At 40.9% G+C, this 22,599-nt stretch overlaps 2 protein-coding genes across 7 annotated transcripts in view; one reads left to right on the plus strand and one right to left on the minus strand.

Moving 5' to 3' along the window:
- Positions 1 to 796: 796 nt before the first annotated feature.
- Positions 797 to 14,445, plus strand: TBRG1 (transforming growth factor beta regulator 1). 4 transcript variants are annotated; one of them, XM_058289090.2, is made up of 9 exons: positions 797 to 1,163; positions 2,799 to 2,869; positions 3,517 to 3,749; positions 4,328 to 4,593; positions 4,752 to 4,898; positions 7,667 to 7,764; positions 8,013 to 8,123; positions 8,515 to 8,657; positions 14,232 to 14,445. In XM_058289090.2, exons 1-9 carry the CDS (start codon positions 1,014 to 1,016, stop codon positions 14,372 to 14,374), a joined length of 1,362 nt encoding a protein of 453 aa, XP_058145073.1. In that variant the 5' UTR covers positions 797 to 1,013; the 3' UTR covers positions 14,375 to 14,445. The 4 variants fall into 4 exon arrangements, with proteins under 4 accessions (XP_058145073.1, XP_004469330.2, XP_004469328.2 ...); XM_004469273.5 differs by lacking the exon at positions 14,232 to 14,445 and adding an exon at positions 9,312 to 9,709; XM_004469271.5 differs by lacking the exon at positions 14,232 to 14,445 and adding an exon at positions 9,361 to 9,709.
- The window catches only part of SIAE (sialic acid acetylesterase), a 57,191-nt gene continuing 40,898 nt past the window's right edge, over positions 6,307 to 22,599 (minus strand). For 2 of the 3 annotated variants that reach the window (XM_023591960.2, XM_004469277.4), the window contains exons 8-10: positions 19,272 to 19,429; positions 18,131 to 18,326; positions 6,307 to 13,504 (exon numbers count right to left, since the gene is read on the minus strand). In XM_023591960.2, coding sequence (XP_023447728.1) covers positions 13,253 to 13,504; positions 18,131 to 18,326; positions 19,272 to 19,429 — 606 coding nt within the window. In that variant the 3' untranslated portion in view covers positions 6,307 to 13,252. Of the gene's footprint in view, positions 13,505 to 16,938; positions 17,048 to 18,130; positions 18,327 to 19,271; positions 19,430 to 22,599 lie in introns of those variants that run through there. The other variant, XM_071212390.1, reaches the window with a different exon arrangement.

Genomic DNA, 22,599 nt, shown 5'->3' on the forward strand with positions numbered 1-22,599 from the left:
ATTTGGAAATCCTGTTCACCTCCATTATTCTATCTGTATGGCAGAGAAGGCAAGGAGTAGCTTCCATTCTCAGAAGGAAAAAAACCATGACCCAGAAGCTTGCTCACTCAACTAGGTACCGGCACTGCTGGAATTGGAATCCAAGCCTTCTGCCTGCCTGGTGCATTTGCCAATACCGCACCCTCAAGAATTGTCTATCCTCCTATCTGGTGATTTTAGATGGGCCTTGGTTATACAGTTATAGGTACATAAAGACAGCTTTAGTCACAGAAATGTGTTAGGTTTCATTGCGCCAACATTTACTCTGTGCCTACTTCCTACTAGCATTTGATTAAAACTGTTTGATAAATCCTCCTCCTTTCCTGTTAGATCATGTGAGAGGCCTTTTTGCCTATTCACCCCTGTAGTTTCGACTCCTAATAAAATCATCTGAGCTGTATAAAAGGAGAAAGAAAAGAAGCAGGGCCCCATGTACGTGGTTTCAACTGGGTCCCACAGTCCGCAAAGGCCTGTTTGTCGATGAGAGGGAAACGTGTGTAGAAACGCACTGGGCGTGAGGAGCGTGTGAGGGTCCGTGTGGGTAATATTTTAGGCCCACTCCTCAGCTAAGCACTTCCACGCTCGAGTGACAGCGGGTGGCTCGGGCCGCAGTCCCTCCCGGCTCTCCTAATCTTGCCCCGGCCTCCAGCCACTCCCCACTCCTCTCGGGACAGTAGCGGAACCCGAGGGCCCCGGCTCCCACAGCCCCGCAATTTTCGCGCGGCCGGCGCCCTTACGTAACTTCCGGGCAGGACTCACTTCCGCCACGCACACGGAAGTGCTGGGAGGCGCTGCGAGCCGGTGTGGTTGCGGGGTTTCAGCCTCTATAGTGGCTTTGGGCACGTCCTGAAAAGGTAGATTTCTAAAGGCCCGATCCCGCAGGCCCAGAACAGACGAAACCGGTGCCCCCGACGCTCCTCCGCCTAAGAGCTGATGCCGGCCGCTCCCTGTAGCCCCCATTGTGGGGCCGGACGATGAGCCTGCTGGGCGGCCTCTCCTCCTCGCCACGGGCCCAGCCGCCGTCCTGCAGGGCCAGGATGAAAAAGCTTCCGAAGAAGAGTCAGAACGAGAAGTACCGGCTGAAGTACCTACGGCTGCGGAAAGCGGCTAAAGCCACGGTGTTTGTGAGTCTGTCGGTCGCTTAACCATCACTCCCTCTCGAGATTCCTTCCTCTCGAATTCCTTCCCCAAATTATCCTACTTCCCAGGAGTAGTGGCTGTATTAATACATCGTTAGTTTTTGCAGTGTACGTTACTACTAGTTGGCCTTGTGGCCTTGAACAAATTACGTAATTTTTGTAATCCTCTTTCCTCATCTTTAAATGAGCAATAATAGCCTTGCAGAGTTGTGAAGATTAAATGAGCAAAGTGTTTCGAACAGAGAAGACGTACCAATAAATTTTAATAATTATCGTTATTACTGAAAAACTCTTGGAAATGCATTTGATTCTCAAGATATTTTTTTAAGTGCCAACACTGAAGCCCAGAGAGATGAGCCTAGGAGCACTGGTCAAACCTCTGACTCCAACTTAGACATCCTAATTCCAGTTTCTCTGTTACTTCCAATACACCACCTATTTCCCAAGCAACCCGTTTATCTGTAACTGACCCCTTGGCTAAACAGGCACCTGAGGCTTTCAGTAATCCCCCCTCCTTCTAACCGCCTTTGTCTCCCAAGTGGTTCAGCAGTTCTTTTATTGTAGAGGTACTGGGCTTATCGAATGAATGAACTAGGCTTGCCAGCCACAACTTTGATACCTTGGCTTGCCCAAGCTTGCCTCATGGCATGAAAATAGGGAGTGGAGTCTTTAAATGTTCTCCCACATCTCAAATCAACAGTTTACCTCTTTCTTCTTTATACTCAAAGCTTGAACATCTCTCAGCTTTTTTAGAAGCATAAGGGAAGATTTGGAAATTAGAACATTCATTCCCAAAACATTTATTCAGCACCTGCTGTATCCACTGGAGAGGAATGAGAAAAGTGGAATTAAGAGGACTTGATATCTGGACTGTTCCTTCCTTTTATCCCCTACATTTCAAAGCTACCTAAAACTTAGGAGTCTGTGTTGTTAGGAGAATGCTGGTTCCATCAAGTCCATGCAAAGTTTTGTGAAAAAAAGGATATTGTGTAAAATATTAAGAATTTGAAGCCCCACCTATGGAACATCCACATTGGAGCATTCACTTCAAGATTGGTGCTTGGGAAATATACTGAGTCATCAGTAAAGAAAATGATACTTGAATACATATAAGTAGGTTATGACATTTAGAAATATTAAATACTACATTTAGTTTTGTTCAATCCAGTTTTTCTTCCTAAGGTTCTTGCATGAAATACTTAGGGTTAGTCTGGCTTTCTAAGGTCCCCAAAAGTCAAGGTACTTGGGAATGGACAGTCCTCATCTTCACAGTATTGAATTTAAGTATCTGTGGATTTAAGCAGCATGACCTTTTCTCTGCCAAAGGCTGCCCTAATTAGGGTGCCCATACATTTTGGTTTGTGCAGGACGGTCCTGATTTACACTGGTCTAATCATTAATAGCACTCCTTTTCACTCTCAGAGGTGCCTGGGTTTGGATAATGAATTATATAATTACCTTACCCATTGTAGAACCTAACTCCTGACTTTTACCTATAATTTCTAGTGTGTCTCACCCAACAGCACAGACATTTTTGGTTTGAAATATGGATCCTCTTCCCATCATAATACTTTGATCTTTTATCAGTTTATGTAATTATGTTCACATTTTTTCTTAAAGGAAAATGCTGCTATTTGTGATGAAATTGCTCGCCTTGAAGAAAAATTTCTTAAAGCAAAAGAAGAAAGAAGGTGAGTTGGCTTCATGTTGTGTTTCAGAGTTACATGTTTGGTGATTGATGTGGAGTGTTATTTTTCCAGGGTTTTTCCTCAGTGAGATTTTGTGTGTTGCACAGTCCCTTGGACATTTAATCAAGTACAGAAAATACTCAAAACCTGTGATATCAGTTCCTAATTACCCAAATCATGTTGGACCCAGGATGAGACAACTCCTCTCCATCGTTCTCGCAATGCCTTCTTGCCACATCTAAAAAGTAATGTTACTATAACGTCTCAGTTTTAAAAACCAAAGATAAGTGAAACTGCCACTCACTCTACAAATATTCATTCAGTAGGTACTACTCTCTGCAAAGCACAGTGGTTATATGTACATATGTAATTCACAGTAAATGCCCTTCAGAAGCCTTATACCTTCCAACATCCAAGTAGAGGAACTCTCCAGATTCAGGAGAGAGAACCCACAATAATTATCATTCAATAGTCATTCTTGGAGTATCAAATTTCCTCTGGGGCTTCATTCCCAGTGTGCAATGAGAACCTTATATTTATGAGTATAAAGATCTTTGTACATAGTTCTGGCTATTCCTAATATTTGAGTGAAATATTCAGTTGAGATAAAATAAGTTTATACCTCTTCTCCCTTTCCTTCCTGACCTCAGGTACTTACTAAAGAAGCTCCTCCAGCTTCAGGCACTAACTGAAGGGGAAGCACAGACTGCAGCGCCTTCCCACAGCTCCAGTTTGCCCCTGACTTATGCTGTGGCCAGCTCGGTGGGAACTATACAGGGATCTGGGCCCATTTCTGGGCCCAGCACTGGGGCTGAGGAACCATTTGGGAAGAAATCCAAGAAGGAGAAAAAAGAAAAAGGCAAAGAGAACAACAAACTGGAAGGTACCTTGGAGAGAGGATGTCATTTGCTCCAGTGGCTCCATGAATGAAAAAGACCTGGTACTAACTGGCAGCCACACATAGCCATGAGTATACTTAAACTCTCATCTGGTCCTTAAGCAGACCTAAAAGCCTTTGAGAAGTATATGTATTAAAGCCACTTTGGGTGGAGAAGGTCAAATTATACCTGGTAAAATGCAAACGGAGCAGGCTGAGCCCTTTCCCTTCCCCTCCGCTCCCTGGCTTATGTTAGATTTAGTCTTTTCTGGAGGCAGGGAAATGGGCTGGGTGGTCTTTTGAGTACCCTGCTGACTTGGGAAATTTCTGATCTTAAATGAAAAAAGAAAGCTCAAAAACTATAAGGCTTGTCGCTGCTAAGTGCTAATATTAAAATTGGTTACTGCCAGGTGGGTGGTGGTTTAGGAAGATACTCAGGGCTTTGGGGAAAAGTCCCATGTGCCCATTCAACAAGTGTATAGAACCAGAATTGGCTCCTTGTCCTTAGCATTCACAAAGAATCTTCCCCTTCCCCTCAGCATTGGGAGGGGCTTAAAGTGGGTGACCCCAGATTTGCGTTTCAGTTCTGAAGAAAACATCCAAGAAAAAGAAACTGGAGGGAGGTGCTCGCAAGCTGGTTCAGCCCATTGCCCTGGATCCCTCAGGACGGCCTGTGTTCCCGATCGGACTGGGGGGTCTAACAGTATATAGCCTGGGGGAGGTGAGTGAGACCAGCGATATAGGGAGAGGAGAATCAGAGAAATACGGGAATGGGGTTGAGCCTTCCCTCCCTGTTCCCCCTGCTGATCCAGAACCAACCCCAGAAAATCTCCAGTCCGTAGGAAACCAGGTCAGTTTTGTCTGCTATACAACCTGTGCTCTTTCTCTTCTCTGTGTGATTTGAATCACTCTTTGCAGCCCCAAAGTGGGCCTATAGGCTACCACAGTGAACTGGATTCCTAATCCTCCAGTGACCTCAATCCCAGTATGGGGGAATCTTTTTTATAGATCATCACCGATCGGCCTGGCTTCCATGATGAGTGTGCCATCTACCCTGTGGGCTACTGCAGTACTCGGACATATGCCAGCATGAAGTGCCCAGACCAGAAGTGTCTGTATACCTGTCAGATAAAGGATGGTGGTGTACAGCCTCAGGTACCCACTCCAATAGTAGCTACTTCTTTTTTCTTTCTTTTGAGAATCTTCTTTGTACCAGGCATAAAGTGCCTATGTCTATTACCTGTTCTGACACCTTATAAGATAGATATTATACAATTGCCATATGGATAATCCCAAGATTGGTCCTATGTGATTGGTCCTAAGTCACACTTCTACTAAGTAGTCGAGCTGGGACATGAATCTATACCTGTCTTGATTCCCAAACCAGCATCCTTTCCCTTAAACCATGCTACTCTCCATACTATGAGTAGGTGAGTCCTGATTGACTCTGCATGTTTGTGAGGTACAGAGCCAGATACAGGGAAGATTAGCTTGATATCCTGCCATTTCAGGTTGGACCAAAAAGGAGGTTGCAAAGAAATTATCTATTAATTTCTAGCTGTACATACTCTTAATTAAGAATGTAGGACTTCTGAATCCTAGTCTTAATAAATACCTTTGTTCATCCTCTGCTAAGAATCAAGGCAGTTAATTTTCCTCTACCATTATCCCTGATTATTGGACAAAAATAGACCATGTTGAGAGTTCCAAGCTTGGATGGAAGGAGGCAGAGGCAAGGTAATCAGGTACATTTGAACAGAAGCTGAGAGAACCCTGTGCCTTCCTGACTCATTTGGATAGTATTGCATCACTCCTATATTGGCTTCAGCATTGTTTGATGCATCTGAAAATTCAAATGACCTTGGTCATGCAGCAGTCCTATTTAGAAAGTGCTTAAACAGAAAGACTCAATATTTTAGCAATATATAACATAACAAATCTATAAATTCAATGCAAATCTAATCAAAATCTTAATAGAATTTTAATAGAATCTGACAAGCTAATTCTTAATTTCATCCAAAAGCTAAAATATTTTCCAAAAAGAATTTGTGGGGATTTTACCTTGCCTTTTTTTAGCTTGTTAACTCATCTGGACATTATTGTTAGGTCCAATGTGAATTAGGGCTCTAACTTTAGTTGTTTTTTCCCCATTAACAACTGACACATACATTAAATACATATAATATTTTAAGTCTCTTTCCAGACATATCTATTCAATTGATCTCTTTGTAAGTACTATTATAGTATTTGTTTTATAGAACATTTTTTACTATAAATGTTTTTAAAAATATATACAAGTAAAGCTTTATAATCTTGGGGTAAGGTGAAAAGATTTTCTTTAGTAAAACATGAAACCTGTATTGGACTACTAAAAACTTAAACACTTCAAAGTGAATGAAAAAAATTCCATAATCAAAGTTAAAACCCAAGCAACAATGATTAACATCCTGATAAAGGGCTCCTATGGAATAAAATAAAAAGATTAAATGGACATTTCACAGAAACTACAGATGCAAACAGTTGAGATAAGAGTAGACCTCACAAGTAATTAGGAAAATGCAAATTTTTAAAAATGAGATTTTATTTTGCTCATAGGGAAGAATAAGAAACATTGATAATATTCAGTGTTGGGCCAGAGTGTAGGAGAACAAGTATATACTGGTAAGAGTAGAAATTGGTTAAGTCTTGTTGAGAACAATTTGGCAATATCTGTCAACAGTTTTAATATGTTTATTCTTTTACCCAGAATACTTCTAAGATTACAGTATTTCCTAGAGAAATAAACAAATGTGAACAGAGTCAATTAACAAGGTACAATGTGGCACTGTTTGCAAAGACAAGAAATTAGAAATAATTTAAATACCCCCCTAACAAGAGAATGGTTGAATTAAGGTATATCCACCCTGTGGATTTTCAAAACCAAAGCATGAAGTTTTGACCTTTCTAAATGCTATTTGTGCAAATAGGAGAGTTTGCACAATACAGAAAAATAATTTAATTGGCCAGACCAGTACTAAACAGTAGGGTAAATAAATGCTCATGGGTTTTTTTTTTTTCCCATGGATTAGCTGTGAAATAAAGAGAATCCATCAGTATCTTAAATTCATAATGTATATCATTGATTGAAATAAAACTGTCATTGAGTAAAAGTACTCACAAAATAATTACTGACAAAATTGTCAGATCTCTAAAATTTGACACAGTAAAAATGAATTAAGTGAAATAACCATAAAACAGTAGTAGAAACTACTCAGTAAAATTTGTTTTGCATTTTTAAAAACTGATCAATAGTGCATATTATTGTAAAAAATTATACAGAAAATAACTTAATCCTGTTCAGAATAATTGAATAAAATCAACATTAAACAAATTAGAAATTGTTTGACTGAACTTTATAGAAAAGTGGGCAAGGAATTTAATTGGCCAGCTAGAATTTGTTACAGAAATATTTTCTTGGCAAAAGAAAATTAGCACAATTTTGATTAACAGTTTCTTTTTATAAACACAGTTAAGATATTTTCCACTGCAAAAATTAAAATAAAATGGAGGTTTGCCATCAAAATGTCCTGTCCTTCTCCTGGGTGTTATAAAGTAAATCAAAGATTATATGCAGAGTGATCTCATTTGTTCTTAAAATACCATTTGTATTTGTACATATAGATGTAAGTAAGTGAATAGAAAAGGATCCAGAAGGTCACATGACAAATACTGAGCTCTGGAGAGCAGTCGACCAGAGTATGGAATTGAAACAGTTTAAAGGACTTTGATTTTTTACAGGGATTTGTTTTTACCCACCTCTTGGTATGATACACATCACCTTCAAGTTCCAGAGTGAAAAAATATTTATAGGAATAGTGTAATTTCCTCTTAACTTAATTCTTCCTCCTTGAGGATTGATCTGATTGCTCCTTTATTTTCCCCAGTTTGAAATTGTTCCTGAAGATGACCCCCAGAATGCCATTGTCAGCTCTTCTGCAGATGCTTGTCACACAGAACTGCTCAAGACCATAAGTTCTACCATGTAAGTTAGCAAACACCTTGATGATAGGCAAAAAGGATCACTTTGGGTGCAGTGACCTCTTTTCTCATTTTTTTACTGAGCAGATATCCCTTTTCTTCTGACATTATAAGAAACCTATCCTGTATTCTTCAAGCATCTTAGCAACCAGTCTCCAGAGTACCAAGTCAAGAGAGCTTCTCCTGTATGGTTATATCTTCTTATCTCCCCCTAAACACTCAACTAAAATTCTCCCTCTCCTGTTTAAATAGGGGAAAACTTACACCCAACTTGCTTCCATCTGGAGCTAACTTTTTTGGGTTTTCTCATCCAACCATCCACAACTTGATCCAGAGTTGTCCAGGAGCTCGAAAATGTGTCAAGTAAGTGTGGTCAAATCTGTTCCCTTGAATAGTTGGTCAGGAACCTAAACTGGGAGTTACTGCTTTGTTCATCCACACGTTAGCATCTTCTGAGTGTAAGGTATGCTTGATCCTCAACCAGTATGCCTTGAGAGTGTCCCCTTAGCCCTCTGGACAGGTGAGCAGGTGCAAGGGCTCTACTGTATCCTATAATCATTACCATTTTCTTTGTGTACCATGAGAGTCCTGCAGAATAATGTGTCACTAAAGAGTCCAGGCAGTTTTCATTTAGTTGTTAATATGGTTTTTTAGGTATATTTAGGAGTGAGCTATACCTGATCCTTTTGGAGGTAGGAATAGGTTGTTACTGCTAGCAAACAACTCTCAAGAATGATTCCCTTTGACCCTGCAGTTACCAGTGGGTGAAGTTTGACGTGTGCAGACCTGGAGATGGGCAGGTCCCCCAGGGATTGCCAGAGAATGATGCAGCTCTGAGCTTTGAGGCCTTTCAGAGACAGACCTTTGTTGAAGATGAGAATGATCCCATTCTGACAGGTACTTTTAATTTTCTACTTTAGAAAGTGCCCACTTTTTATGCTACCTAGCCAAGGACCCCAAATGCCTGTGCAGTATGTGGTAGAAGATTTCACTCCTCCAACCATGGATAGTCCTGAGTCAGAAGAGGATCTGCTTCCCTGTCTTATTTCCCGGGATTATCCCAGAGGTCACAGGGATGCCTGTGATCCTAGCAAGGCAGGGCCCACTGAGACTCAATCTCTCATTCTCTAGCCTAAGGTAGATCAGAGCCAAATGCCAGGGGAAAGTTTGCTTTGCAGGAACTAAAATTTCAAGTGAAGTAAAGTGATCAGGTCTTGGTCCTGCCTAGATTCCATGCCATCCCTACCCCTCTTCACACCTACCCCCCATTCCATCCCACCCCCCACAGTGGGTGGGGTGATCAGGGTATCAGGCACTGGGGCCAGATAGGAGTAGCTCTGGGCTGGAAATAAGAAAGTAAAATTGAAATTCTCACTCTTTGACTAATACATCATACAATCCTAGGCAAGCCACTTAACCTTTTTCAGCCATGTTTCTCTTTATTGTAAAAGTAACTATCTGCCCTGTCTTATCCAACAAGAGTAACATTGAACTGGCAGATGCAGTGGTGTTAAGAGATTGAAAGGACATATATGTGTCTGATCAAAACAGTTTCCTGAGATTTCCAGGCCACGGTGGAACTTAAGGGTTTTTCCTCCAGGATCCTTGGACCTCCCAGAGCTTCAGCCTGTAGCCTTTGTGTCTTCTTACCAGCCCATGTACCTGACACATGAACCCTTGGTTGATACACACCTGCAGCACTTGAAGTCCCCATCGCAGTGCAGCCCAACTCAGTCTTCAGACTGAACAAGAAGGGATCAGATACCATATGGTTTTCATCATGTTGAATTTTTTAACTTAAACTGAAACTTGAAATTTATTGAAGAAGGCAGCAATTCGGGAATGAAGAAGATATTAACATTTTATTGTGGAAGTTCCCTGGTAACAGTTTTCCCTAGGAAAAACTTTGCTGCTTTATTTTTAATAATAAATTTCTTTTGGCAACTCTGCTTATTTTCATCTCATTGTACTCAGGATATAAACTTTTTAGCTTAGCTCTACCTGAGGAAGAGTAAATTTAACTGTATCATAAACCAAAGTAGAGAAATGTGTGCCAACTCATGAGGGAGACATCAGGATTCTGACAGCCTTCTACCCTTGAGTCTGGTACTAGTTCAATGAATAGTAAGTCCCAGCCCCCCTGCAACCCAGGCTGCTCCTTTATTTTCATGTTGACGACATGAAAATCAAACCCAAGCTGAAAAGCCCAGTCCAAGGTGCTCTGTTCATCTTTTACTTCATAAGTTGCACATTTTTCAAGGCGATAAAAGTCAGTTTCTACTTTCAACACTTTCTGTATCCTCACTGAGGCTCCTTATGGGAGAATGTGCTTTTGTGCTTAATACATAGTGAAAGTATATAACACAAACTCAGATATAACATGATTAGGACTTGTTCCAACCTGCTGTAACAGACTCACTCTGTCATTTCATTAGCAGTACAGTAACAAAATCCACATTCTATGAAACTGAATTTTTTGGATCCTACTCACAGCATTAAGGTGGAAGGTTATGGTATCACCCAGTTCCTACCCATCCACCAGGTACCCAGGATTCCAGAAGTAAAAGAGTAGGGACAGAGTAGGGAGAAGTGGATGAGCTACTGTGCTACAATTTACAGCTGCCAACTGCTTTCTTAGAGTAACAAATCTGACCAGTAGAGGGAGGGGATCAGACTGAGCAGCTTTTAGATCATACGACACTGGCCACTAAAAATGATCAGAAACTAAAGTAACTGGTATTAATTTGATGATTCTTAATTACAATCCTTTTATACATATGTATAACTTTTACAATGCAAAAATATAATAAAATTTAGATAATAGGAAGTCAGGGATGGGAAGGGGATTACTCAAAGCTGTTAACATTTTAATGTTTGTCTTTTGTGTCTTTCTCCACATTAATTGCTTGAACATATTTGCATGTATACGGAAATTATATATGCTCCTTTTATCCATGCAACAATTACCTTTTCCATTCCGTTAAGAGCCTTTGTAAAAACACTTTTAAAAGAGAGGCTCGTTTCAGGAAGACATAAAATGTTTTAAATAATTTAGTATGTTACTTAATTTTGTGGGTTTCTTAGAACAATTTTTCAAACACAGCCCTTTAGTGGGTTATAAGCTTAGTCTAGGGACTCAACACCTACATCTTTTAAATAAAATAATTAGAACATATTGGAGTGGATCACATATAGCAAAGGTATTGTTTTAAAAAAATTTGGTTTCAGCTATAATGGGTATATATTTACATAAATATCGCATGTGCATACAGATGTGCATACAATGTAAAGTGTTTGTACTATGGATCATGGTTTTTGAAAACTTGAAAAACACAGCCCTAATAGACTTAAAATACCTCTTTTTCATCTATTGTTAAAGATTTTTAAATTTGACAGCACCCAATACTAATAAAAAAGACAATTATAGCTTGGGACTATAACATTGTTTAACTGTTTGGGGGGATAGTTACCAAAGGTATCAAATTTATAAACACACATATATAATTTAATCTATTATTACACATTAAGGGCCCTAATGAAATAGTTGGACACATGGTGTGGTGACAGGCAATGTTCATCACATTGGCTTCACAGTGACAAATTGGAAATAAACCTCTTTGTGAATAGAGATTGGTTAAATAAAGTATGGGGTGTCCACAAACAGGAGCACTAAATCCATATTCTGTTTACAAGGAAAATTATTTTCCTAGAATACACCAAAAAGGCAGATTATAAAATAATATACTATATAGTTTGTAAAAGTATATCATGCAAACAAATGAAGTGAATGTTCACCAAAATGTTATTTCTCTCCCATGACAAACTTTGGAGTGATGTTTTTTAAATTAAAGTTATTTTTATTTGAGAAAATAAACTGAATTCCCACAGAATATTTTAAATTCTTCAGTATTAAAAAAATAAACTTTTACATGACTTCTTTTACATATCTACTACATAAACCAAATTTTTTTACACTGTGTGCACCAAGCTAGAAATGAAAGAAACCTAGCTTAGAGTTTCTGGCTACATCTAGCTACCACCAAATTGGACCAGCCTATGGGTATATGTGTTTTGGGAGGGAGAAAGAGGGTGGTAGTAGACAAGATAAGTTTACCATTTCCCAGGAGCCTCTATCCAATTATGAAGCCAGAGGTTCCCACAAGGCCAGGAGCATAAGAGGTGAAAGTATGGGCATTAGGAGTTAACTGTATATTAGGAATTCCTCAGAGAAACCAAAATTGCTTGTGGGCTGCCCATATTTACCAAGTTTTTTACTAAATAAAATCTGGTCCTGAAAGCTATTCCTGTTGTTGGAAACCATACAAGGTTCCCTTGGAAGACATGCTTAGCACTTCTGTTCATTTTTATTAAGGAGATGAAAGCTACCCATAGATAACATTCTTACTCCTTTCTTATGCTTTAAAGGACAATTTACATGCCTATTCCTAACCCAATTTTGATTGGATATAAATAGGTACATATCACTAATGATTATATGTATTTATTTCCTATTTCTAATACATAACACAATTATCAAGTGCCATCAGCTGTTTTTATCAACCAATAAACATGAGTCTTAATTGTATACACACAAGCCCTCCTTCACATTTGTCACATGCATTATTTTTTCTAAACTCATCATGTAGCTTAGCATTCGGCCTCACTTTCTTCTTCCATCTGGATTATTATGTTTATAGTTAAACCTCTTATCTTTAAAGATCCTGAGATTTATAATTAACAACCTGCTTGTCTCCAGTTGCCTCTAATCTCCTTTTCTCCTAAGCTTGAGTTTCCCAGTGCCTCCCATTGGTAGCCTGCATACCTTCACTGGACTACTTCCGTCTCACCTTTCACTTCATTCCTAAGGCAGTCCCCTAGCATCTGCCAAGCTGTCTGCACATGGTTCTGGTTGGTTGGTTGGTTTTAAACATTCACATTACCTTTTTAAAATGAAGGAATAGGATTGTTTTGGGCTCAGAGAAGACACAAATAGGGCTGTCTTCAAGGATCTAAGTGACCATTACACAGTAATAAAGTGTCATGGAAGAAGGATTTCAGTTTCACATAAGGAAAAACTGATAGGAAGTTTAGAATGGAAACATCAAGAGTCGATAACCACTGGTCAGAGATTTTGTAAAGAACACAAAAAGCACCAAATAGCCTTTAAAATCTCCAATCCTGAGGTGCTTGATGAAAGGGGACAAAAGTGTTAGGTATCTTACTCCCAATAATAGGAGGTAAGTGAATGATATCAAAGTCAAATTTGTTTATAGTTCAGAATTAGTCCAATAAAGACCACTGACTGGGGGACATAAGCATGTCAGATGCCTACCAGCCCTGACTCAGAACATAGAAAAAATAGCTATGTGCTACCTCTGACTGGGAGCATCCCAATGTTAATTTTCTTCAAAAGCAACAATGATCATTTAAACTCCTAAATGCCCAAATTAAAAGACCCATACATCGAAGGATCTGATCACATTGCAACTAAATCATTTGGCAACCTTGCTGTGTCGTCCAGGAACCTCGTTTGTAATGAAAGCAATGAAGGGAGGAGCTGGCAGGGTACTGCTGGGGTGGTAGAGGGGACACTGTTTATATTCACAGGGCCATGTGGTCCAGGCATAGCGGAGGGCCACCGGAGTACCACGACAAAGACTTATGTCCAGGGCCAGGGTCTGTGTGGAGAAGGTGTCCATGGGAGCTGGGAGCCACTTGCATTGATGGTCACTGCAACAGGAGATCTAAGCAGAGTAATAAAATAATAACAGTCAGGTAGGTCAGAAGGGCATCCCAAGGAACTGGATCTGCTCTTTCAGAGACTAGGAGGTGGACGGAGCCACCCCTCCTTAACCACAGAACCATTTCCCACAGTGTCCAGAACAAACCTGAGTCCAGACTGGGTCTAGTCAGCAAAGCCACAGTTGATAGTGAATGGTCATGTGATTAAACAAATAACTGCTCAAACAGCTTGCTGAGGAAGACACGTGTAATCAAAGCATTTATGGAAGGTTCCCCCGAACATTCTTCCTGTGAGCCCTTCAGCCAAATGGCAAAGCAGGTGGAATTTGGGTGAAGCAGTTCAGATGCTGCTACTACTCTCTGGCACTCCCAAAGGAGCTAAGGAATGAAGAATGGGCATAAGCAAACTGTGGATAAATCAGAAAGCAATCCAAAGGAGACATAAATTATCCAGCACTGTATTAGCCAAAGGGGTGCTGGTATAAAATACCAGAAATTCGTAGGTTTTTATAAAGGGTATTTATGTGGGGTAGGAGCTTACAGATACAGGCCATTAAGTTACTTCCCTCACCAAAGTCTATTTGGAGCAAGATGGCTGCTGACGTCTGCAAGGGTTCAGGCTTCCTGGGTTCCTACGTTCCTGGGGCTTGCTTTTCTCTAGGTTCAAGGTTCCTTTCTTCCTGTGACTGGCTTCTCTTTCCTCTGCATGCTGACTTCCCGGGGCTCCAGCTGAAGTCTTCAGCATCAAACTCCAACATCAAAACTCCAGCTTCAGAAAACCCTCAACTCTGTTCTTCACCATGCCTTTTATCTGTGAGTCCCCACCCACCAATGCCCTATTTATAACTCAATCATGCCCAGGTACAGATTAGATTATAAGCATAATCCAATTATTTCTTTTTGGAATTCATCCATTTTATCAAACTACTACACTGTCTGCATTCCAAAAAGTTATTACAATATTCCAAAAAGGGAAGTGGATTTGGCCCAATGGATAGGGCATCCGCCTACCACATGGGAGGTCCAAGGTTCAAACCCAGGGCCTCCTGACCTGTGTGATGAGCTGGCCCACATGCAGTGCTGATGCACGCAAGGAATGCCGTGCCACGCCGGGGTGTCCCCCGTGTAGGGGTGCCCCACGCACAAGGAGTGCACCCCTGTAAGGAGAGCCACCCAGCGCGAAAAAAGTGCAGCCTGCCCAGTAATGGCATCACACACACGCAGAGTTGACACAGCAAGATGATGCAACAAAAAGACACACGGATTCCGGGTGCTGCTGACAAGAATAACACACAGCATATGAACAGAGAGAGCAGGCAATTGGGGGGGGGGGGGGAGGGGGGAGGAGGGAGGGGAAGGGAAGAGATTAAAAATCTTTAAAAAAAATATTCAAAACAGTCTTAAATCAGTTACAATGCAAGTACTAAATCATATCATAATCAATTTAAAGAAATACAGTTTGTCTTGGGGCAAAGCCCCATCTGCTATAGACCTCTGAAACTTAAAAAACAATTTATCTGCTTCCAGTACACAAATGGAGAGAAAAAGGATAAACATTTTCATTACAATAAGGAAAAATTGGGAGGGAAATATGAGTTACAGTTTCTCTGCAGTTCAGGAGACCTGCAGGGCATCCTCTATATTCAATTTCAAAGTCTGAAAGTCATCTTAAGATGATGGTTTCTTCTCCTTGGGGCCTAATGGGAACCTAACCTTTCCATATGCTTGACCAATGGCCATTTTGTTTCCACCCTCATCAAGCATCTGGGTGTTGACCAAGCTCCAGACCTCTCCCTCCAACGGTGTTGGGGTGACTGCCACACCTTACCGAATATCTTTGGGTTACAGTCTTAACCCCCCCTAGCACAGTGATGTAAAGACAACATTCCCCCTAACCTTTGGCATATAGGTTCAACCCTCTCAGAGCAACGAGTTGACCACCTGGTCTTCCCTAACCTTTGGGGGACAGGTCCACCCCTCTCAGACCTTAACTGCTCTAATCCTTGGGGAATATGCTCCATCTCTGTACGCTGGGGTGGCAAAACTCTCCCAGAACATTGGGTGGGAACATCCACCCTCTTCAACTGCTGGGCAAACTCACCCTCTCTGTACACATGGGTGGGGTTCCTCTCTTGACCCAAGGTGATGTCCTAATTCCAGATCTCAGCTTCCATGGTTTTCCTCTTGAAGTTGTTTCCCCTTCAATCTCTCCTTTCTATGTCCTTTTTATTCCAGGCTGACAGTGGTTTTGTTTATACAGCTCTCTCCAGAAGTCTGTTGGTTTAACATGCAGGAAGCAGGGGTCCAAGCCATCAGACTATAAAACTTTCCACAAGTCTTTCCCAGATAACTGCATCTTCAATCTTGATTTACCAGTTCCAAGTTTAGTTAAGTCCTCAAATGGGGAACTTTCATCTGGGAACTTGATTTCCAAAGGCTTGGAATTTCCGGAATCAGTTTCTATTTTCTTTCTGTCAAACAGTTTGGTCCTTAGCTTATCTCTCTCGTCTAGCATTTTGCTATAAGCTGCAAGCAGAAGGCAAGCTGCATTCTCTGGGGTTTACTTTGGAAAGTTCTTCAGCTAAATGCCCAGACACACACACCATTTTCAAATTTTGCCTTCCGTAGAACACCAGGAGTTAATCTTGCTAAGTTCTCTGCAACTTTAAAACACAGATTGCCTTCCTCCAGTTTCCCATAATAATTTCATCGTTTACTTCTAAGGCATCATAAAAAGTCTCTTTAGCATCCATATTGCTATCAACAGTCTCTTCAAAGCACTGTAGGTCTTTTCTTCCAAGCATCTCACAATTCTTCCAAAAAATACCCCTTACCCATTTATAAAACCTTTCCAGCATTTCAGTAATTGCAAAAGCACTTCCCCATTCCTCAGTACCAAATTCTGTATTAGTCACCCAAAGAGGTGCTGATGCAAAATACCAGAAATTGGTTGGTTTTTATAAAGGGTATTTATTTGGGGTAGAAGCTTACAGATACCAGGCCATAAAGCCTTAAGTTATTTCCCTCACCAAAGTCTATTTGGAGCAAGATGGCTACCGACGTCTGCAAGAGTTCAGGCTTCCTGGGTTCCTACGTTCCTGGGGCTTGCTTTTCTCTAGGTTCAAGGTTCCTTCCTTCCTGGGACTGGCTTCTCTTTCCTCTGTGTGCTGACTTCCCAGGGCTCCAACTTAAGTCTTCAGTATCAAACTCCAATATCAAAACTCCAACTTCAGAAAACCCTCAACTCTGTTCTTCGCCATGCCTTTTATCTAAGAGTCCTCACCCACCAAGGGGTAGGGACTCAAAGCCCTAATCATAACTCAATCATGCCCAGGTACAGATTAGATTATAAGCATAATCCAATATTTCTTTTTGGAATTCATCCATTATACCAAACTGCTGCAAGCATCCAATGGCTAAATTCTGCCAAGTCCAACTCAGTCCTGGTCCAGGTGATGGATGGACTTCCAGCGACTGCCTACCTAGAACTCCAAATCCAGACTTCTTGGAGGTGAAACTTGCTTCACACCAGGTATCTAAAGAAGCTAAGTGGAATAACGATATAAGCCATTATTTATCTTGCCATAACCTACAGAATTGGGTGGGAGAGATTGTAAACTACAATGTAAACTTTAATCCACGCTTAGTGGCAATGCTCCGAAATATATTCATCAATTGTAATGAATGTACCTCACTAATGAAGGATGTTGTTAATGTGGGAAAATGTGGGGAGCGGGGCATATGGGAATCCTCTATATTTTTATGTGACATTTTATAATCTAAGTATCTTTAAAAATAAAAATAAAAAATAGAAAAAAACAAAAAAACAATAAACAGTCCTGGACTTTGCCAAAATAAATAATAAAGAAGTTAAGTGGGAGAAGTGCTGACTATGCCCCAGAGACTCGTAGGTGTTGAGGTAAGGATTCCAGAACAGCAGCAGCCCTAGATGTAGTCCTGTGTAATTAAAATTTGTCTTTAATATACTGTCCTCTCCAATGCTCTTTTCTCCCTCCAGCCTAAAGGCATCATGATACCCAAAGACACTCATTTAAACATTCCATCTAGGAATGCCTCCACTCTCCTTCAGGCAATTATAAAAGACTCCCACATAACTTCTTTAATCAACAGCCCCAGTCCCACAATGTTATGGTCCTTGTTAGATATTAGAGAACGTAGTCTGATTACATTAATTCATACTAAGTTACAAATCACCAAGCTTAAGGCTCTCAAAGGAGACACTAAACTTAAAAGAATATCAGAATTTAGGATGGTGTGAGAAAAAGACCCCCTACAGTGAGGGAAATATTCTGGAGCAAGGATCCTTTCAATAGATAACCTACAGATAAAGCTGCAGGCCCATCTTCGAGGAAAGATGGTTGCTCTGGGAGGAAAAATAGAAGAAGAATATTATTTTAATATGAGATTATTTAATACCCATTTACCCTTCCTTGACCTATCAAAATTGCCTCTATACTAAGTTGTTTATTTGCCCCTCTGAGATAAGTTCAGCCTTCAACCAAACAAGACCTGACTCATAATGTTACAATGAAATAAACAGGACTCGATTTGGAACAAATCCTGACTTCTAACACATGATGAACCTCTATTTTTTCTGCCATTCTCACCGTAAATATCTTTTTGTCCAGCCTCTGCACCTGGATTTTCTGGTAATATGTGAGGTTGAGCAGCCTCTTGTCAGCTAAGAGTTCTATCTTCTCAGGCAGTGGTCCTTGAAAGGCCAAATTCTTCTCACCATAAGCCACAGCACGGGCCCCCAAGTGCAGCCTATAGGCCACAGTCTGCTTATCTCGAGGGTGGATACTAGAGGGTGAAGAAAAGTAGAGAACTTTGGGTTTGAGCTTATCAATAAATTTCATTTCTAAGAAAAAGGAAATTAGACAGAAGCACCTCTAAAGGTGAGAAGAGTTGACTGGACCTAATATCCAGTGATCAGTGGCTAATTGGCTTAAGAGAAATGGTAAACAGTAACCATAGCTGAGGCCCTGGGCATTCTATGGGTTGAAAACCTTGCAATAATAGTTGACCCAGAAAGGAGAGAAAAGAGGGAGGGAGAAAAGGAGGGAGGGAGGGAGGGAAGAGAAGAAAGGCTTTGGAAGTCACCTAGGAAAACTAACTCATTAGACTGATCCAACCACTGAAAGTCCTGTGATTCACCAGTCAGCTGTCCATTATTTGGTCCCCTCCAGATTTTATTCTTTCATTCAGTGAATATTATCAAGTTCTTAACTGTAATCCAGACCTGTGTATTGAGTTCTAATTCACCTTTGAAATCCCCTCTTATCCTGCAGCTTTTGATAGTCATCAGGGATTTCACAAATATTTCATTGCTCCTCCTTCTGGGTACATGGTAGAATTCCATTTCCTGCTCTCATTTAAGTTAGGCATGGCCACATGACTTGCTCTGGCCAATGCAATATGAGCAGACATGACTTGTATTGCTTCCAGGCGGAAGCATTTAACTGCCAGTGTGCCTCTGTCACCCTGGGACTACAAATGACTACAAAGAGCAAAACCTCTCCGTTGACCTTTGGACATGTAGTGCGAGCAAGAAATAAATTTTTGTTGCATCAAGCCACTGAGCTGTTGAGGGTTTTTTGTTACTGCAGCATATCCCAACATAAAGGACAGTCATATGCCAATCCTTAGGCCACCCATACTCTGCCTCCTCACCAACAAACATCAGCATGAAGGACTTAAAGTCAGAGAAAATAAATTGTTCAAGCAAAGCCCAAGAAACAACCATACCTTTTAAACGGCGAGTTCCTATCACCAAGATCCATAGCTACAGCCATGAAAGTATTGGGCATCCTTAGGTTGGGGACACAGCCAAAGTCTGCTGTTTGATGCCAGCGGATTTGGGGAAATCCATCCTGTGAGGGGCCCGCAGACAAATCTGAAGATAACTAGAAAGCAGAGACATTGTTGCTTTTATTAGATCAGAATCCTAAACTGGAGTCTTTTGATTGGCAGAGCCTTCCCCCACTCCTGCTTCACTCATTTGTTCAGATGTTCATTCAACAAGTATTTAATGAGCTACTCTGTTGTGGCACAGTATTTCCAAAAATGGATGCAATAATCCCTCTCATCCCACATGCCCTTTTACAGTATAGCTTTTTTTCACACTTTCCATCAAGAGGTGGTCTTCTCCTCCCACTGAATCTCTGCTAGCCCTGTGATTTGCTCAGACCATGAGACCATGAGAGCTGCATCTTGTACTGCTTCTCAGTCTATGCCTTAAGAGGCCCCACCTTTTTTTTTAATAACTTTATTTCAAATAAAAAATAATAATAACAGAAAAAAGCAGCTCAACAAGTTATTAAAACATTACTCCCAAAAAGTTATTTCCAAGCACTTTTATCTCATCTAATTCCAACTACTAACTCAGTTGTTCCTCTAGTACTCAGAAAGATACACAGTCAAATGACATAGTCAGGGTGTCCTTATTAATTTAAAAAAATGAAAAAAATAATTTATCATATTAATTTCTCATAAAACCAAACCCCATATTCTTTTTACCTTTATCATTAATATAGCAACGACTTTGCTCTTGCTACAAAAACGTTACAATGTTGTTAACTATAGTCCATAAATTATATTAGTTATAGTTTCCAATGTACCACCACATACTTAACACATTGTAGTAGAGAACAAATTGACTACTTAAATTTCTTTACTTGTGATTGGTTTTTTAAGGTCTTCTATTTCTTTTAGGGTCAGTGTGGTTTGTTCATGTGTTTCCAGAAATTTGTTCATTTCATCAACATTGTCTAGTTTGGCATACAGTTGATCATGTATCCTCTTATGACCTTCTCTTGCTAACCCATCGATTATGTGAAAAAAAAAAAAAAGCTGATGTTTTAAGCCATTAAGTATTAGGTTTGGGGTTAGTTTGTTACACAGCAATAGGTAACTGATACAAGTATACACAACACAGGGCTAGGCAGGGCTAGGTAGGGAATCAGAGAAGAGCCTGCCCTTAAGCATGTGGCAAACTGTATCAGAGACCCCAACTTTTTACCCCTCCCTATAGCCACACCCTCTTGCCTTGTGATTTTGCAGTTCTTCCCATTAAGAAGAAGAGCATATTTCTCCACCGCTTGAGTCGGATCAGGCTCAGTATGTGATTGGCCACTAGACTGCAGCAGAAATGACCATGCGTCAGCACCTAACTCTGGCCTCAAGAGGTCTTGCGTACTTCTCCTATCACCAGGAAAAGGGCATGCCTGGGCCAGCCTACTAGTCTCTGGAGAAGGGTGAGAGCTGTGGAACAGAGATGCCTCATTTAATCTACTCCAGCCAAGCCCAGCCTGGAGCAGAGTTCCCAAGTGGCCCACAGAGACAGGAAAGAGCCCGGTGGAGATCAGTCAGCCTCCAGCTATCCAGACAAGTAAGCTACAAACAATAAATTATTTTAAGCCCCTACGTTTTAAGGTGGTTTTTAAAATCTGCTAAGTGGCACAAATACTTTACAGCTTTATTGAGAAGACTGACCTTCACCTCAGAAGTGGTAATAAATAACTGTAAAAAATAGAATGGATTAAATGCTAAATTGGTGGCACAGGCAATAAGTGCTATGTACTTACAACAATCGTTATTATGGGAAAACATGGCCTCGAAATATATAAAAGATCATCTGGATGGGCAAAGAAAATATAAAAAGTCCCTACAAGTAAGACTGCTCATGTCTCACATGTTAGGAACTCATAAAGTGCAGGGATAGGAAAGAGAAAGGCAGTTTGGAGATAAAAATCTAGCTGCAGGGGAGGGATTAGGTGGAAAAGACAAGGTTGGAAAGACAGTGAGGCAAGTGTTTGGGTAGGGTTTGTACTATACTCTTTAAGTAATAGCGAGCCACTGTAGAGGTGGTTGTAGCACAACACTGTGAATGTACTAAATACCACTGAACTGTATACTTTGAATGGCTAATCTTTTTGTTATGTAAATTTCACCTCAATAAGAAAAAGATAGGAAGCCCCAGCAGTTACAAGATAAAAGGGTTATTTCAAAACTTCAGTCTAGTGGTCATATAAATGGATCTGGAGAGGTAAAGGGCCTGAAAACAGAGAGGGTGAGTAGTTAAGAAGCTGCTATAGTAGCCTAGGCATTAAAACAAGAAAGGGCTAACCTAGAAGGATAGTAGTAGGAAGGGGGTGGTAGAAATAAGACACTCTGAAAGACAAACTGGCAGAACCAGGCAACTGGCTGGCTATGGGGCACAAGAGACAGGATGACATCCATCACTCAGTCTGACATCCAAATTGTCAGCTTGAAGTCGAAGGGCATTTCACCAAGTAGTACCAGAATACTGGGAAGGTAATATTGCTCCAGAGTCTGCGGTAAGGATCAGCAGCTCATATAATCCCAGTTAACTCATTTGGTCAGTCATTCATTTTACAAATATTTACTGAGCACATACTCTGTGCCAGGCACCAGTATTGCCCAGCAGATAGAACAGTGAACAAGATGCAAAAAGCCCTTTCCATTCTTACATTCTGATGGGGAGAGAAAACTATAAAGGACATCAAGAAGTAAATTACTTGGTAATGGCATTGGAGAAAAACAGCAAGAAAGGAGTGGGGAGTGCTAGGGTTAAACGAAGATTAGGAGAAGGTAAGAGGAGAAATTTGGGTGTGGGAGGCAGACCCTCCACACACACACAGGGGTCTACAATGTCCCTCAGTGGTCCATTCCCTTATATAACACCCTCCCTTGAGCATGGGTGGGGCCTGTGACTCTCTTCTAATCAAGAGAATATGGCAAAAGTAATGGGGTCTCACTTCTGTGACGTTAATGTTTTATGCTGTTATATGTGACGAGATGTTACATGGCAAAGATGAAGGGATTTTGCAGATGTTTAAGTAAGGTCCCTAAATTGGTTTCAAGAAAATCCAAAGGGGGAAACGGACTTTGGCCCAGTGGTTAGGGCGTCCGTCTACCATATGGGAGGTCCGCGGTTCAAACCCCGGGTCTTCTTGACCCGTGTGGAGCTGGCCCATGCGCAGTGCTGATGCGCGCAAGGAGTGCCGTGCCACGCAAGGGTGTCCCCCGCGTGAGGGAGCCCCACGCGCAAGGA

Source organism: Dasypus novemcinctus, chromosome 27 (genome assembly GCF_030445035.2).
Source record: "Dasypus novemcinctus isolate mDasNov1 chromosome 27, mDasNov1.1.hap2, whole genome shotgun sequence".
Classification (NCBI taxonomy): Eukaryota; Metazoa; Chordata; class Mammalia; order Cingulata; family Dasypodidae; genus Dasypus; species Dasypus novemcinctus.

Excerpts from the sequence above, each read along its gene's own strand:
- TBRG1 (XM_004469271.5), top strand. The coding sequence starts at position 1,014 with ATGAGCCTGCTGGGCGGCCTCTCCTCCTCGCCACGGGCCCAGCCGCCG. Across the intron at positions 3,750-4,327 it reads AGAGAACAACAAACTGGAAG|TTCTGAAGAAAACATCCAAG; the intron begins GTACCTTGGAGA and ends TTTGCGTTTCAG. Across the intron at positions 8,658-9,360 it reads GAATGATCCCATTCTGACAG|GATCCTTGGACCTCCCAGAG; the intron begins GTACTTTTAATT and ends TTTTTCCTCCAG.